At 42.4% G+C, this 17013-nt stretch overlaps 1 protein-coding gene across 3 annotated transcripts in view; it reads left to right on the top strand.

Moving 5' to 3' along the window:
- The window catches only part of kdm4b (lysine (K)-specific demethylase 4B), a 555684-nt gene that overhangs the window by 473183 nt on the left and 65488 nt on the right, over positions 1 to 17013 (top strand). For all 3 annotated transcript variants that reach the window (XM_070859945.1, XM_070859943.1, XM_070859944.1), the window contains 4 exons: positions 377 to 593; positions 6460 to 6536; positions 14125 to 14180; positions 16750 to 16858. In XM_070859945.1, the coding sequence (XP_070716046.1) occupies positions 377 to 593; positions 6460 to 6536; positions 14125 to 14180; positions 16750 to 16858 (459 nt within the window). The remainder of the gene's footprint in view (positions 1 to 376; positions 594 to 6459; positions 6537 to 14124; positions 14181 to 16749; positions 16859 to 17013) is intronic.

Raw genomic sequence — 17013 nt, 5'->3', positions numbered from 1 at the left:
TACTGGACAGACGGAAGGAAATAAGAGATGAAAATTGATTGGCGGGATGTTGTCCGCAGGATTTGTGGTGAAGTATTCATTTTTGTAACCTGAGGGTAGAATAGGTCATTTACAGTTGATAGATGAATTGTGTTCCGTGCATTTTATTATATCCCTGGCCAGCTGTCGCTTACCTGTTCCTGCCTGTCAATTTGACAGACACCCCTGAGAGCAACAGCACAGGATGTGGACAATTTGTTCTGCTCTATTGGCCTCTGTGATCACTCGCTGAATGTTTTCCCTTCATGTAGAAAAATCGTAAAGTTAGTTGCAAGTCAGCTGCTCGGGATTTATAATGGCAACATTGCAAATTGACTACTTTTGTTTTTCTTTAAAGCCTGAAAGAGATACCGCTCAGGACCTTTCCATAGCCGAAGGGAGTTCCTGGACAGTGGCTGCTAAGGTTGGGCAAAAGACAAAGCCAATCATCCCAGAAATGTGTTTCACATCAGGTGGAGAAAATACAGAGCCTTTACCCACAAACTCATACATCGGTGACGATGGGACCAGCTTGCTCATTTCCTGTGCAAAATGCTGCCTTCAGGTCCATGCTAGTAAGTACCTTACCTCTTAAGAAAATACATCTTCAGAATGCACAGGCTGTCATTCCTGTCTTGAAAAATCTGCAATTTGTGTTAATCTGCGTCACAAAGGGCACAGTACTAACAAGATGTTTTTGAAGTGAATATTGTGTTTAAATATTAAAATGCTGAATTGAAAATTTGAATACATTAAGAAAGTATGAAAAGCAGAACGATAAAAGGCCATTCAAGCTGACTTCATCTAGAGCCCACGTCTAACTGTTCTGTCATTGACTTCCTTCCCGCACCACTTATGGTCTCCTACAGGATGCGAAGGCCCCGGCGAGGGTGCAGAGGAGATTTACCAGGATGATACCAGGGCTAGGGACATAGAAACTGGAGTAGGCCTTTCAGCCCTTTGAACCTGTACCATTCAATTAGATCAGGGCTGTATTTACCTGTCTTAGTCCATTTACCCTTAATACCCTTATCTAACAAAAATGTGTGCATCTCGATCTTGGAATCTTCAATTGACCTTACCTCAACAGCTTTTTGGAGAAGAGAGTCTAGATTTCCACCACCCTTTGTGTGAAATAGTGCATCTTGCCATCACCACCACATGGCCTAGCTCTAATTTTAAGGCTGTGTGCCGTCTTGTTTCGGACTCCCCCACCAGAGGACATAGTTTCTCTATTTCTCTCTCTCTCTCTCTCTCTCCCTCTCTCTCTCTCCCCTAGCAACTCCTTTAATCATCTTAAACAGTTCAATTAGATCACCCCTTAATCTTCTCTACTCAAAGGAGTACAAGTCATGCCTGGCAGTCGGGCTGACAACCAGAGGGGACAGATTTAAGTTAATTGGCGAAAGAACAGTTATGTCCTCATAATTCAACCCTTTCAGTCCAAGTATCATTCTGGTGAATCTGTGCTCCACTCCCTCCAAGGCCAATGTATCCTTCCTGAGGGGCGGTACCCATAACTGAATGCAGTACTCCAGATGCAGTTTAAATAGCTTTGTACAACCGTAGCATAAATGTCAACCCTTTTTATTCCTGCCCCCTTGAAATAAAGGTTAATATTCCATTATCCTTTGTAATTATTTTTTGTACCTGTTCATTAGCTCTTAGTGACTTCTGTACATGGACCCCTAAATTTCTGCTCCTCCTCAGTTCCTAGCTTCTCACCATTTAGAAATTACACTGACATATCTTTCTTGGGTCCAAAGTAGATGACCTCACAGTTCCCCACACTGAACTCCCATCTGCCAGAATTTTTCCCACTCAACGTAATCTATTACGGTCCCTTGGCAACTTTCTGCTCCCATCTACACTACTTACCCTGTGGATGAGGGACGTCAGTTATGCGGAGGGACAAGAGAAGCTGGGATTATTCTCCTCAGAATAGAGATGGTTAAGAGAAGATTTAATAGAGGTATTGAAAATTACGAGGGGTTTTGATCGAGTAAATAAGGAGAAACTGGGCAAGAGGGTTGGTAACCAGAGGACACGGATTTAAGATCATTGGTTAAAAAAAAGAGAGTTCAGGGGAATTTTATTCGAATTATGATGATTTGGAATGCAGGGTGGTGGAAACATATTTTATAGTAACTTCCAAAAGGGATTAAGATATGTACTTAGAGGAAAACATTTGCAGAGCAATGTGGAACGAGCTGTAGAGTGGGACTAAACAGCTCTTACAAAGAGCCAGCACAGACAGGATGGGCTGAATGGCCTCCTTCTCTGCTGTAAGATTCTATGATACTTTAGGGAACACTAATTTTTCATTCCCCAACTTTCCCTTAAACCATCACCTAGGATGTTGGATAATATGCTCAGATGATGTTGAGCTGATTTCATGTAGTCCACACCATTCCAGAGCAGCACTACCCTTCATTCGCCAAGCCTTCTTCGGCAGCATCTCCCAACCCGTGACCTCTAACACCTTGAAGGACATGGGCAGCAGGCGCATGGGAACACCATCACCCCCCCCCCCCCCACGTTCCCCTCCAAGTCACACTCCATCCTGACATGGAAATATATCGCCGTTCCTTCATCGGCGCTGGGTCAAAATCCTGAAACTCCCTCCCTAACAGCACTGTGGTGGGTGTACCTTCACCACACGTGAGTGATGATCTAATTGAACCAAGATGATCATCGTCGCTGGGTCAAAATCCTGGAACTCCCTCCCTAACAGCACTGAGAGTACCTTCACACAGACTGCAGCGGTTCAAGAAGGCAGCTCACCACCATCTTCTCGAGGGCAACTAAGGATGGGGAATAAATTCTGGCCTTGCCAGTGATGTCCACAACCCATGAACAAATATTTTTTTTGAACATTCCATCAGCACTCAGCCCATACTATTGCAGTGTAGCACTATCCTTTGACCCACAGCTGGGTTGAATATGGTAGAATGTGTAAAACCTCTCTGATGCTCTTTGTACCAGCTCTGTGTTGTGGAGCAGAAGTGAATTTACGAAAATGGTCATCACTTGAGCAGTATTTCAGGGGTTGTCTGCGATACTCACCTTGCTGTTTGGTGTGATCACTGGTTTAGCACCGTTCTCGTAGCTGGACACTGTTCTGTAGTCAGTTGTATGTGGCCCACCACAAGAAGTTCAGGTCATGCTGCGTTAGAGGTTTGAGTGTTTTGTACTTCGTAATAAGCTGGAGGGGACACAGTAGTAGATACAGGAGCCAGTCTGGACTATGCCCATCATGAATACCTATGAAAGGCTCTCTCAGAGTACCCAATCAGCAGGGAAAAATCTGTTTCTACTAACCAGGTGGCTTCACGACTGAACCACTGGGCATCTCCAAATTGCCTTCTGTGAATATATTTTATTATTTGCATCATTCCGTCTTTTCCAGCAGCTCTTGATTTCTTTCTGTTTGCAGTGGGGGAAATTACATCAACTGCAGTTCCATTCAGCCCTTGATTGTACCCTAACCCTTTGGGTATTGCGATAATTTTAACTTTACAGCTCGTTCATTTCACTTGAATACAAATGTACGTAAAATAAATTTAAAAAGATATTACTTACTTGATACTGAAACCAATCTTATTATAGACAAAAAATAAAAAGAACAACTGTGAAGGTTGAAAATCTGAATTGAAACACAAAATGTTGGAAATGCACAGCGGATCATTCGGCATCTGAAAGTGGAAAGACAGGTTAACTTTTCACATTGGATGCTGCCATCTGAACTCATTTTGGCAGCTCATTTTATAAGTTTGAAAATCTCACAAACCTATTGGTAATGGGCATCAAAGAAAAGAAATAAGGAATGTTACTGCCTTTTACATCCTCCGAAGATCCCAAAATGCTTCACAACCAACGACTTACTTTTAAAGTATAATTGCTGCTGTTATGTAGGCCAACACAGCAAGGTCCCACAAAGAGTAAATTAGATAAATGACCCGATGATCTGTTTTGGTAGTACAGGTTGATCCTCCCTTATCCGGAACCCTCGGGACCTGACCTGTTCTGGATAAGGGAATTTTCCGGACAAGGGGTGGTCACGTTAAATTGGATGGTACAAGTACTGAGCAAGGGGATATCGGGGCAGGCTGGCTTGGGGCTGGGAGTGCTGCAGAGAGATCGTGGGGTGGGGGGGCGGGGGATCGCGGGGTCAGGTCAGCGATTGCAGTGGTCAGGCCAGCGAGGAAGTACTTCAATTTGTTCATGTTGGAGTTCTGCGCATGCACCACCCGGTGGTCGGGAATGGTTCTGGACGAGAGGGAGTTCTGGATAAAGGAGGTTCAACCTGTATTGAATTGAGATGAATGTTGGCCAGGGCACTTGCTCTTCCTCTTCAGTAAAGTGGCAGGAGATCTTTCACATCCACCTGAACAAGCAGGCAGGTTTAACGTCTCAGCCAAAAAACAGGACTTCTGACAGTGCAGAACTCCCTCAGTTCTGCACTGGAGTGTCCACCTAGATTATCTGCTCCAGTCTCTTTGAATCCCCAATCTTTTGACTCGGGGCGGGGCGGGGTGGTGGGGGGGGGGGGGTGAGAAAGTGCTACCACTGAGCGAAGCTGAAACTGGTGCAAAGTGTAACTTGCCCTGCACTTGTTTGCCAGTCTCAGCAAGAGATAAAAATACCAAATACAAGTTACTTCCACAACCAAATCTCTAAATAAATGAGAAAACTCCTGATCTAGGGCCCACTGAATTTAGATGCATGAAACAGAATTTTACATACTAGCTGAGAAAGGCCAGAAGTGAACTTATCCATTTCAACTCGTTCCAACAAATGTCACTGTTTAAATTGAATTTCTAGCATAGAAAACAGACTGGATATAAATTCATGACCACGATTGCACTGATCCTCTCAGCAGCAGCTGGCTATAACCCCACAGTTATGTCTGTTCCCCATGAGGTCTATTAGGCAACCGTTGAGTTTCATTACACATTTTCTCTCTCTCTATTTGTTGCTTTGGGGATTTTACTTTGTATTGATGACTAATAATAATTTTTTCTGGTGTTCAGATTGATGTTAGCTGTTTGGATGCTGAATTCCCAATACAGCCTTCGGTGATATTTTTATAGGTAAAAATAATGAGTAATCAAGCTGGAAATTATTATTCTCTGTGGGCAATGGGGTTAGCGAAATGATGTTAGTCCCATCTTTGTTTTGTCTCGATCCTAAAGTGACTGAAGTAAAATAATACCTGCTGGCCTCTATGCGAAACTTTTATGGTAAGCACCTTCGACAATCTATTCCCTTTTAAAGTTGGGTTTGACCTGCTAAATCACAGAAGTGGCAACTTCATCCCTAATGAACAAAATAAGCATGGGGTGGGGGAAGGGATGTTGTGAACATTTTGGCCACTCATTTTTAAGTCTAGTTCCATCAGTCTGCTTGTCTATTTTTGTTAGTCACAGTGAAGAAGCTTTAACACCCTGATAATTAGAACAGCCTGCAGTCAGCATGGCAATGGTACAAGTCTGTTTTTGAATCTATGATCACAAAGTCGCTTTAAAGTGCCTCCATAGTGCAGTTATGAGATTCTCCTTCTCTTAGCATCCTCCCCAGAAACAAATTTGATCCCTTTTGCCAGCCACCTCCCTGCTTCCTCATTTGATAAGGAAGATCAGACATGCATTGAGGCCAACATTATCAGAGCCAGTTTGCAATAAGCCGATTGCTTCAAGTGTTCGCTTTACCCAACCGAAAGGTTCATTGTACCACGACTCTTATGAACTCCTATTTAACATCTGCTAAACCCAGCCACAGAGTTTCAGTCCCAGAGTTGGTCAGAACAGGGGTTCAGCATGCATTAGATCCCACCTTGTCACCAGGGCAATTAAATTTAAATTCTTTCTTTGCTCCAGAGAGGAAAATATTGGCCTGAAACGAGTGGCTGTCCAAGAAATGGGTTATAAAAGGGCCAACTTTACTATGGTTGCATTTGTGTTATTCATTTGGCACAAACGAACTACTAGTTTAGAAGTGTTTCCGCACCATAGTCTCTTGAAGATTTCGATTAATGCCTCAAGTACTTAACAATGCCCTAAGAGCTCCTGGGTTGGCCATTTGGCTTTGCGCTTGTGCCTTGGGATGCACTAAAATGCTGATATTCAAACCATATTGTGACACTCTTGTAGTTTTTTTTAAATGTTAAAGGATTATATGGAGGCTCAGCATCCAGAGTTTTTATAACACGCACACGTTGTGGCTCTTCTCTGCGGGTTTGTAACTACTGATTATAGAGTTTCGCGGAGAATCTTTTGAGCCTTGCTGTGCAGTGAAGAGTAATCTTAAACTCTGCATGCTGAGGGAGCTGAGGATTAATTAGTAAAACTCAGGAACTGCTATGATTAAGGCATTGATTTGAGGATAAGTGAGCACATTTGTCAAATCATAATTTCCACCCAACTCTTTTGCTGTTGACAGGTTGTTACGGTATTCGACCAGATTTAGTCAAAGATGGTTGGACCTGCTCACGATGTACAGCGAATGCTTGGACAGCGGTAAGTGTTTTGTTTCATACAATATATAGTCATCATCATAGGCAGTCTCTCGAATCGAGGATGACTTGCTTCCACGTCAAAAAGTTCACAGGTGTTTCAGTGATGGACCTAAAATTCCAGGTCCGAATTAAATCTTGAAGGGTGGAAGATGCCCGTGCTCGGATTTTTTTAACGTGTGGTGACTGTTGCACACCAGCCACCACACGGGCTTGACAGAGCTAGGTCTTGGCCCAGTAGCAAGGATTAACCAAGACGACTGGAGACCAGCTCTGCTACACGGACCTAGTGCGCACACATATCGCAATGTGGGCAATATATAGTACAGCTGTTTTGACAGACAGAGATCCAGTGTCTGGATTGCTGAGGTCAACATGTTATCCTGGCCGAGTGAGGATTGGGAAAAATTGCATTGGGATATGAAAATATTGCGCTTTGCTGTGTACATTTTAGAAATGGAAAGGTGATGTGTGTCACCTCCCCCAACACGACATAGCCTATTGGTTAATGACTCCACCACCCCCTCCAGTGATCAGCCATACTGATCAGAAAGTCTGAGGTGTGATCTCCAGTTTGTGCTGTATTAGTTGATCTCAGTCAGGGCAGGAGTAGGGGGCTACAACTGGCACTGGCCTAACCACTCCTGGGACAGGCAGGAGAGAAAACCATCTTTTGTTCCTGCTCCTGATTGCTATTGTGTGTCACGTTTGCAAAGTACAGCTGTGTGGATATCCTATGAGAATAGAAGTAAATTCAGCTGTGATTCCCTCTATGAATGAATAGCCCACTGGAACCAAATGTGTAGACTCTCAGATAAACAAACTGGTGGCCAAATTATTCTTTAAATGGGGAGAGATTACAAAATGCTGTAGTACAGAGGGATCTGAGGGTCCTTGTACATGAAACACAAAAGGTTAGCATGCAGGTACAGCAAGTAATTAGAAAAGCAAATGGAATGTTGGCCTTTATTGCAAGGGGATGGAGTATAAGAATAGGGAAGTCCTGCTACAACTGTACAGGGCATTGGTAAGACCACACCTGGAGCACTGCGTACAGTTTTGGTCTCCTTATTTAAGGAAGGATATATTTGCATTGGAGGCAGTTCAGAGAAGATTCACAAGGTTGATTGCTGAGATAAAAGGGTTATCATATGAAGGAAGGTTGGGCCTATACTCATTGGAGTTCAGAAGAATGAGAGGTGATCTTATTGAAAAGTATAAGATTCTGAGGGAACTTGACAAGATTGATGCAGAAAGGATTTCCCCTCGTGGGGGAATCTAGAACTAGGGGCAATAGTCTCAGAATAAGGGGTCGCCCATTTAAAACGGAAATGAGGAGTAATTTCTTCTCTGAGGGTTGTGAATCTTTGGAATTCTCTGCCCCAGAGAGCTGTGGAGGCTGGGTCATTGAATATATTTAAGGTGGAGATAGATTTATGAACGATAAGCGAGTCGAAGGTTATGGAGAGCGGACGTGGAAGTGGAGTTGAGGTCAGGACCAGATCAGCCATGATCTTACTGAACGGTGGAACAGGCTCGAGTGGTCAAATGGCCTACACCTGCTCCTATTTCTTATGTTCTTATGAAAGGCTAATGGAATTGTGCCACAGCATTTTGGGGGAGGAGGGGATGGTGTAGTTGATGGATTTCGCTGGCAGTGGATCTTTTGCAGTGAGCTTCTCCAGAAATTGCCTGTCTTTTTAAAAACTCACTCTTGAGCCAGTAACGCCCTATAAAACAGTCATTTGTGTTCTCGCCCATAACCAATATCTGACGTTGATAACTGTATTTCGTGAAATGCAGTGACCTTTTCGATCCTTACTACAGAAAATACCTCTCCTGAGGAAAGATGGACAACAAATACAAATGCATTTCACAAAGCTTCCTGAGCCCCTTCGGGACCCGACAATGCACGAATAATGAAATGGAAAGCTGCGGGCTTGAGCGTGTATACACATCGGTTGTATCCACAATCTGATCCCTAGTGGAATATTGAAACTTTTCTGCAAAGCTGATTTACAGTGAAGGGAAGAAAAATTAGTGCTTGGTAAAAGTTCATGCTTTCTGACCAATCACTTGGTATTTCTGACTGACCCAGTTGATGCGTTTGTTGCAAAACAAGAACTTTATTGATTTTAAGTCAATTCTATCCAGTATGTTATAAGTTAATAATGTGTTTTACACGTGTGCAGGGAATTTGGCAATGAATGATGAAAAATTGGAGTTTTTATGGAAATCTCCAGCATCCTGGTTAAGAGAAAATGGTTAAAGTTGTGCAGAAGCACTGTTTTTGCATTACGCCCAATACTCCCAGTTAGGGAATCTGTATAAAATGTCTTGATGACCTTTTGAACTGAGTAACAGTGAATTAGATAGAAATTGCAGCCCATGACCTTCACCATGCCCATGGTCAGTTTATCCCGACACAGACTCAGTTGTGAACTTTGAAGCTACGTTGGAGCCTATTGCAGTTAGTATTTGGCTGCAGTATCGCGGTGCATTCCTGTCTGCAGTCAGCTTCCCCCTCCCGCTGGTACTAAGAATTTGAAATCTTGATGCTGGCCGACTGGTTATTTCGTACTATTAATCACATAGCTTCTGTTGCTGCTCCTGCGGCTGGCTCTCAGGAATTGAGAGGTGTCAGGGAGATCAGAATTAAGTAGCCTCAGCTCTGAAGAAGAGCTCGGGACCAGTTCATCTGTCCTGTGTTTCGCTTTTGGAGCCAATGTACCTTTCAGCTTGAGCCAGAAATTGACTCGTCAGCTCTGATTCGCACATCACAAGACATGGTTAACAGAGGAAGAGGCCTTTGAGAGAGATGTGGGGTAAAACTGGAAGTAATTTATCTTTGAAGTTTGCAAGTAAGTGCAGTGAAGTCTGCTTTTGATCATAATACTGTATACCATAATCAGCTTATCACTGACAAACCGACTCAGGTTTCTCACTATAATTTATTCATTCGGATCTCAATGGTGCCTGGTTAATTCCATATTTTCTAGGTTAAAGCATCTTAGGTAAAATGAGTTTAAAATGCACCCAAAGCTTTCCACATGTAGCAATGATCAGTGCAAACTTGCAGTATTGTGTTCAGTTCTAATCACTATGCTATAAAAAGCATACCGTGCAGAGAGAAGTAATTGGACTAATACAAAGTTTAAAGGGGTAGTCTATGAAGAAAGAGGAGAGAACACAAAGCCAGTCATGAATGAGAAAAAGCCATTCCTCCCATCAAGCCGCAGTCTAGAAATAAGGTGATTAAAGGGAGACCTCATCGTACTGTAGAAGATATTGAACGGTATATAGTTAGTTGGGTAAATCCAGCTACTTCAGATTAAGCAAGATCAAAATAGGGAAAAGTAAATTTAAAACCAACAAGACCATGTTTGCTCCAAGAAGGATAAATGTTTGGAATAATTTTCTGGGTGGGTTAGTAGAGGCAGAAACGGGACGATTCCAAATGTAGCTCGTGCTAAAAGTGGGTAGAATGGCCTTTTTTTGTCCTTGATTTTTCATAACAAGTAACATTGGCCCTGTGTTAACGTGCTCATAATCTTGAACTTTAAATCTGTTCTCATCCATTTTATAAACATTACTGCAGTTTTACCTAATAGAGTTCCTTTTGTACTCATAATTTGGACTTTATCAAAAGAGGAGGCCATGAAGCATTTTTAAGTTGTGTTTATGAAGATGAAGTTTGCTCAGGTTGAGTATAACGTGGCTTAGTGACGTTATACTCAACCCCTCTGTATCTTGCCTCAAATTCACCCTTTGAATTACACCACTTTTCCCACTGCACCATGGTGTCATTTTAGTTTCACACTCTATCCATCCTTTTGGTTTACTTGAGTACTTGATTAATGCTGAATTATGGCCATCTTTTATCTGGGTGTCTCAATACAAAACTTGCCAACCTATTTTGCTTGTAGTCTTTGATAGGATCGGGATTAGAGATAGAGACTTGGGGCTAGAATTTGCACTGCATCTCCGCCCGGTTTCTCGGTGGTATTGGTCAGTTTGGGCGAAAACGGGGTCGGCGCAAATTTCCATAAAAAGTTCTGTCGGTAGTTTCGAAATACCGCTGGGGAGTGCACTGTCCATACACCGCCATCGCCCGATTTTTGACTCAGCGGTGACCTGTAGGTAAGTAGAAAAAGAAGTAGTGGGAGCTGGGCGGTAGGTGAGTAGCCCTGCAAAAAAAGGTAAACTAATGGGTTTTTAATTATTATTTAAAAATTATTTTACAGTGATTAAGGTGAACAGGTTCCTGAGAATGTGTTCTGATTTTTTTTTTTATTTTGTGTTTTTTTTGGAAAAAATATTTTTTGTGTTTTCCCCCTCCTAGGCCCAACCCACAGCCTCGGTCTTAATTTTATTAATTACTGCCCATTTTGTTTAAGAACCGCCCAAGGCCCAAGATTCCGTTTTCCGCCGAGAATCGGTGTAAGGTCCATTTTTATTTTGCTGGGCGGAATTTTTAAACTATTTTTGTGGAATTTTTCGCCAGTGGTTATTTTAAAATCTTAGCGGTATTTTGGGCGGCAATGCGGCACTGGCGGATGTTTTGGAAACTCTAGCCCCATTGTCCCTTCTTTCCAGATGGAATTCAAACTCTAATACCACAAATTAAGGAATTGTTTTCATTCCCCTGTCTTCCTGCACCTAATTCTGTTGTTTGTTTCCAGCAGACTGTCTACTACAGTGATTCTATCAATGTGCAGCAACATAAGCTTCAAAGTTCTGTTATTAATTTCAATAAATTGTAAATCAACAGCGTCTTGATAGATTTGGCAAATTACAAAAGAAAGAAGTATCTTTACTCCAGAAAGCTCCCTTCTTCCCCTCCAGTTGTTTGATGATAAAATGTATAAAAAAATGGAAATAAAGTTCAGTTTAAAAGGAGTGCACTTTATGAAGAATGATTGCACTAACCTTTTGTCTGTGGGAAGAAGCTGGTGGATATTGGTTTTTGATGTTCAGAAAATAATTGGCTGATGGCAGATCAGGATGCCCTCCAGGGCTTCCGAATGACTGTTTCCTCAATCTCTCAAGAAAAAATGATTTTAAGTTAATCCTGGGTGAGTTGAGAGTGTTTTGCAAGACTTTGAACTGAGTGATAATAAGGTTGCTTGATATTTGTTAAATATTACATAGGAACAGGAGTAGGCCATTCAGTCCCTTGGCTCTGTTCCACCATTAGGTTAGATTATGGCTGACCTCAATTCCATTTGCTCCATATCTGTTGATGCCCTTACCCAACAAAAAACTATCATTCTTTCAATTGAAAATTTCAATTGACCCAGCAGCCTTCTAGGGGAGCAAGTTCCAGATTTCCACTATTGTTTGTATGAAAAAATGCTCCCCTAAATGGCATAGCTCTAATTTAAAGATTCTGCCCTCTTGTTCTGGATTATTGTAGGTTATTGATAATTTTTTTTCCTATTTTCGGTGAAGGCTGTTCATGCACATTGGGTGCATTTTTGTAATGTTGTGCTGAGAAACATTGTCAGTACTGAAGATAAGAAAGATGATCTTGTCTTGCCACGATACACTGTGTCAAATTAAATATTATATTTCAATAACTGCTGACATAATTTCAGTACACAATGATGAATCAAAAGACGACAACTGTGCGCGAAGTTTTTTTTCACTCATTGGGCCCAAATTTGGCCAGTACAGATTTCTGCCGCACTCACCAGAGGTGCAACGCTTTTGTAGAACTCTGAGGGCGCCAAAAATCTTCGGGCCGAGTTTGGCCACTCCCCAGCCTCTCCTCGATGGTGGCGTAGTGTGGCAACTGAATTCGGGGGCGGAGTCAGGTCCCGGCGCTGAAAACCGTGCCGGGACCTCTGCACATGCGCGCTAGAGTGTGCGCGCATGCGTAGTAGCTCCTCACCCCCAGAATCTGAGAGTATGCTGCAAGCTATGTGGGAGGGGCCGAAGCGAGCAGCCCCTATCCCTGGTCGAATGGGCTCCCTTATCGGCGGCCCGCTGCTTTCCCGGGCAGTGTTTTGGTAGGACTTCTATTTTTTATTAGTTATTGATTGATTATTACTTTGGTCTTGGTGCTTTAGGTGCAGGGTTTCTTCTATTTTTTATTTGTTAATTAATTACTTATTACTTTTTGTGCTTTGTTTAGTGGTTGGTGCTTTAGAATGTACTTCGCTGTGCTGATTTCTTAACTCTCCGTAAGGATTTTCTGTGCAGCCACAAGTGGTCACATACGCTGGCCTAAGTTAGTTTGGAACAACTATTAACTGTCCAAACTAGCTTAAATGGCGAAAACAGATGTAGGTGGCTGGTAACGCCCCCTTTTGGAAAAAAAAACGAAACAAAAAAAAAATGCTAGCTAACTTACTTACACTGGCGCAAATTAAATGTGCAGAATGGGGATTTTTAAGATACTCCAGAAAAATCAAGTTGCTCCAAAAAAAAAACAGAGCAACTCCTGGCCAAATTTGGGCCCTTTGTATCCAGTGATTTGAGAAGAAAATGCTCTAATTCAGCCAGACGCTAACTGGGAATAAGGCATAATTTCTTCCTGTTAAAGCTTCCATGTAAAGTCAGGCATGAAGTTTTAAAAAAAAAAAATTGAAATAGTATTTAGCAATATTTTCCTTATGATGCAGCACAGGAGGAGGCTATTTGGCCCATCGTACCTGTGCCGGCTCTTTGAAAGAGCTAACCAATTTGTCCCACACCCCTGCTCTTTCACCATAACCCTGCAAATGTTTCCACTTTAAGTATTTATCCAGTTCCCCTTTGATAGTTATTATTGAATCTGCTTCCACCACCCTTTTAGTCAGTGCACCCAGCTCATCATAACTTGCTGCATGGAACTATTTTTCCTCGTGTCATTTCTGGTTCTTATGCCAATTACCTTATACCTTAAATCTGTGTTTTCTCGTTACCAACCCTTCTGCACTGGAAACAGTTTATTCTTTATTTACTTGTTCAAAATCATGAAGGATTTTGATAATCTCTTCCTTCGTCCCACAATTTTCTGCTGAGAGCTCCCCTTTACTACAAACTAAAACTTTACCTGTATTCCCTAGTTGGTCTTTGAGAGTTGTTGGACATATGATTATTGTGTTGGAGGAAGAGGCTGAAGGGAGATGGAGAGAGAGAGAGATGTTTACTAGTTTCACCTATTGGAACAAATTGGGTTGCTTTTTATCTTTCACAGTGCTGTTGCTTGATCTCTTTTGTTTTCCCCTGTTCCTCTCCCCCACCCTGCCAACACCACCCCCCACCCTGATGTTTTATTACACTCATCCCTCCAGGTGATTTAACTGGTAAATGCTATGCAGGGTCCTGGAGACACCAAAGTGCTTGCTTTTGTTGAGGGGTATATTGATGCTTTAAATTGCCTCCTCTTATGCCATGAGGGGTTGGCTTGTACCCTGCAAAATACAAGTGCTGCAAATACAAGGAGTAAAAGCCGACCTATTTAATGTTAAATGAAAAAGTAACCGTTTTGTTTGTGTTTTAGATTCTGTTCTGTGAAATTCATATTGAAGTCAGGTGGAAATACTTTTTTATTGTTATTTTTTAATTGCCGTTTCTTAACTTTAAAATTTTCCTTCTTATTTCAGGATTGCTGCTTGTGCAATTTAAGAGGCGGGGCACTGAAAAGTACCACCGACAAAAGGTAAAGTGATGCTTGTGTTTGAGAAACACATTCTAAGAGTACTTGAAAATTATATTGATCGGCTTTTTGTTAAGTCAGTGATAAACTGGTTGTTCTCTTGTCACTTGATAGTGAGACCTAACTGTGCATTCTACCTTCATCAGTGGCTAGACCTTAATTATTAGGTCGTGTTTAGTGCCAAGATTATGCAAAGCTGTATCTTATGCCATTACTGTGATGGGACAGTTTAAAGGGATATTGCCTTTGTGAACAATATTTTCACCAATTTTTGCTGAGAGGCAACACTTGTGTCAGTTTTGCCATGATAGCTTCGAGTGGTGCAATACTGAGTTAGGATGCAGTTTATATAAACTAGTACTTGTGAATAGCCCCAAAAGTTTGCCAAACATTGTTTTTTTCCATTAAGACACTGCCTCTCATTGATCAACGGAGCCATACAGACCAGGGAGATCCCAGAGTCGATCTGCAGTCTGTGCTGCATTATCTCTCATCCAAGGGCACAGTTGACCTCACCACCCCTGGGCTATTGAGAGGGGAATTGGCCTGCGATCCCGCTGCTGATCTCTATCCAGCGATCTTCATCATCATCATAGGCAGTCCCTCAGAATCGAGGGAGACTTGCTTCCACTCCTGAAGTGAGTTCTTTGGTGGCTGAACAGTCCAAAATGAGAGCCACAGACTCTGTCACAGGTGGGATAGATAGTGGTTGAGGGAAGGGGTGGGTGGGACGTTTGCCGCACGCTCTTTCCGCTGCCTGCGCTTGTTTTCTGCATGCTCTCGGCGTTGAGACTTGAGGTGCTCAGCGCCCTCTCGGATGCACTTCCTCCACTTAGGGTGGTCTTGGGCTCCCAGGTGTCAGTGGGGATGTCGCACTTTATCAGGGAGGTTTTGAGGGTGTCCTTGTAGCGTTTCCGTTGCCCACCTTTGGCTCATTTGCCGATAAGGAGCTCCGAGTAGAGCACTTGTTTTGGGAGTCTCGTGTCTGGCATGCGAACTATGTGGCCTGCCCAGCGAAGCTGATCGAGTGTGGTCAGTGCTTCAGTGCTGGGGATCTTACTCTGATGGAGAGTAAACTGTTTTCCCCCCCAAAAAATGTAATACAAATACATGAAGTTACGTGAATATCTGTTTGCAGTACTTTGAATTTCATTTTTTTCACATTGCATAGAAATGCAGGCGACATATGGGGTGAAATCATACTGTACAGTATTTGTTGCCTGCTATTTTATTGAAAGCATTTATTTTAAATGGGTTAACTCGTTCATTAAAAGAACATGGCAGTTTTATACAAATTTGTGTGCTGATGTGACAAAGTTCAACTTCACTCCTTGAAAGTCCATTGTGTATAGGATGGTTATTTTTGTCCTCGGGACCGCTTTACACCAAAACACCCACTCACTGCTCTACTGAGATGCTAGGCTATCCCCACTATGGCAGCCCTGGGGAAAGGGTTACCTGGATTGCTGGCTGTGGGTCAGTCACCCTGCAGCGCACTGGTGAATAACCTCAGAAGGAAATGGAACTGCTCTTTAGTGATCATTGAATGCCTTTTCCTTATGGTTCAGCCTGTATGAAACAGTATAGTACTTCTGTCTATGTACTTGTATCCAGCAATTAAAATAAGTAAAGCTATAATTATTTGATACTCAGAGGAACACAGGAACAGGAGAAGGCCATTCAGCCACTCAAGCCTGTTCTGCCATTTGTTCAGATCATGGCTGATCTGTACCTTAACTCCATCTACCCACCTTGGTTCCATAACCCTTAATCCCCATGCCTAACAAAAATATCAATCTCAGTTTTAAAACTTTCAATTGACTGAACATGAACAACTTTTTAGGTGAGAGAATTCCAGTTTTCCGTTACCCTTTGTGAGAAGAAGTGCTTCCTGTCATCACCCCTGAATGGCCTCGCTCTAATTTTAAGGTTATGCCCCCTTGTTCTGGACTCCCCAACAGAGGAAATAGGCTTTATGGCAAGAACCTATCAATTCCTTTAATCATCACCTTAAACATCTCAATTAGATCATCCCTTAATTTTCTATATCCAAGGGAATACAAGCCTTTAACTATGCAATCTGTCCTCATAAATTAGCCCCGATATAATTCTGGTGAATATGCGCTGTACCAGCTCCGTAGGCAACATACCCTTCCTGAGGTGCAGTGCCTTCAGCGCCTCGAAGGACAGTTTTATTGAACCACGCCCCTCCCTCCCATCTCAAATTTCTAGCTCCATTTTAAAATCAGGACAACAAGGTACAAAGTCATTTCTTCATGCCTTTATTGTAGTGTCATAATAACCTATATGATAAAACAAATCTTGTTGCTTGATGGGTAAGGAATACTTTAAGTTAGAAAGGGCTTTGTCGACTTTTAGGATCGCTCCTGTAAGTTCCAAACACCGGTCAATATCGGAGCTTCCGATCAACAGCAGCTGATTTGGTGCAAGTGAACCAGGAGCAAATATCGGTGTAAATTATTCGAATACTTCAAGGTTCCAAGGTAATTTGTTGTCGGATCCAAAGTTTCTCTGAGCAACATTTGGTGATTGCGTTTGTCTGTCTGTTTAGATGGGTCCATGTGATCTGTGCAATAGCCGTCCCCGAGGTGAAGTTTTTGAACGTGTTGGAACGGAATCCTGTTGATGTCTTTGGGATCCCAGAACAGAGGCGGAAGTTGGTAGGTGTTGTATGGATCATTAGCAATTCTGTTTTCTCAATGTTATTGTGTCATTGTTCTTCCTGGTTCAGTGAGTTAAGGGCAATAAAGGGAGCCTGCCACCCATAAAGAAAGGAACATTCATACCTTGTATCTAGTTATCGATATGGTGATAC

This window comes from Pristiophorus japonicus, chromosome 18 (assembly GCF_044704955.1).
Source record: "Pristiophorus japonicus isolate sPriJap1 chromosome 18, sPriJap1.hap1, whole genome shotgun sequence".
NCBI lineage: Eukaryota > Metazoa > Chordata > Chondrichthyes > Pristiophoridae > Pristiophorus > Pristiophorus japonicus.
The sequence above is the reverse complement of the archived record's forward strand: the minus strand, read 5'-3'. Positions and strand labels throughout refer to the sequence as shown.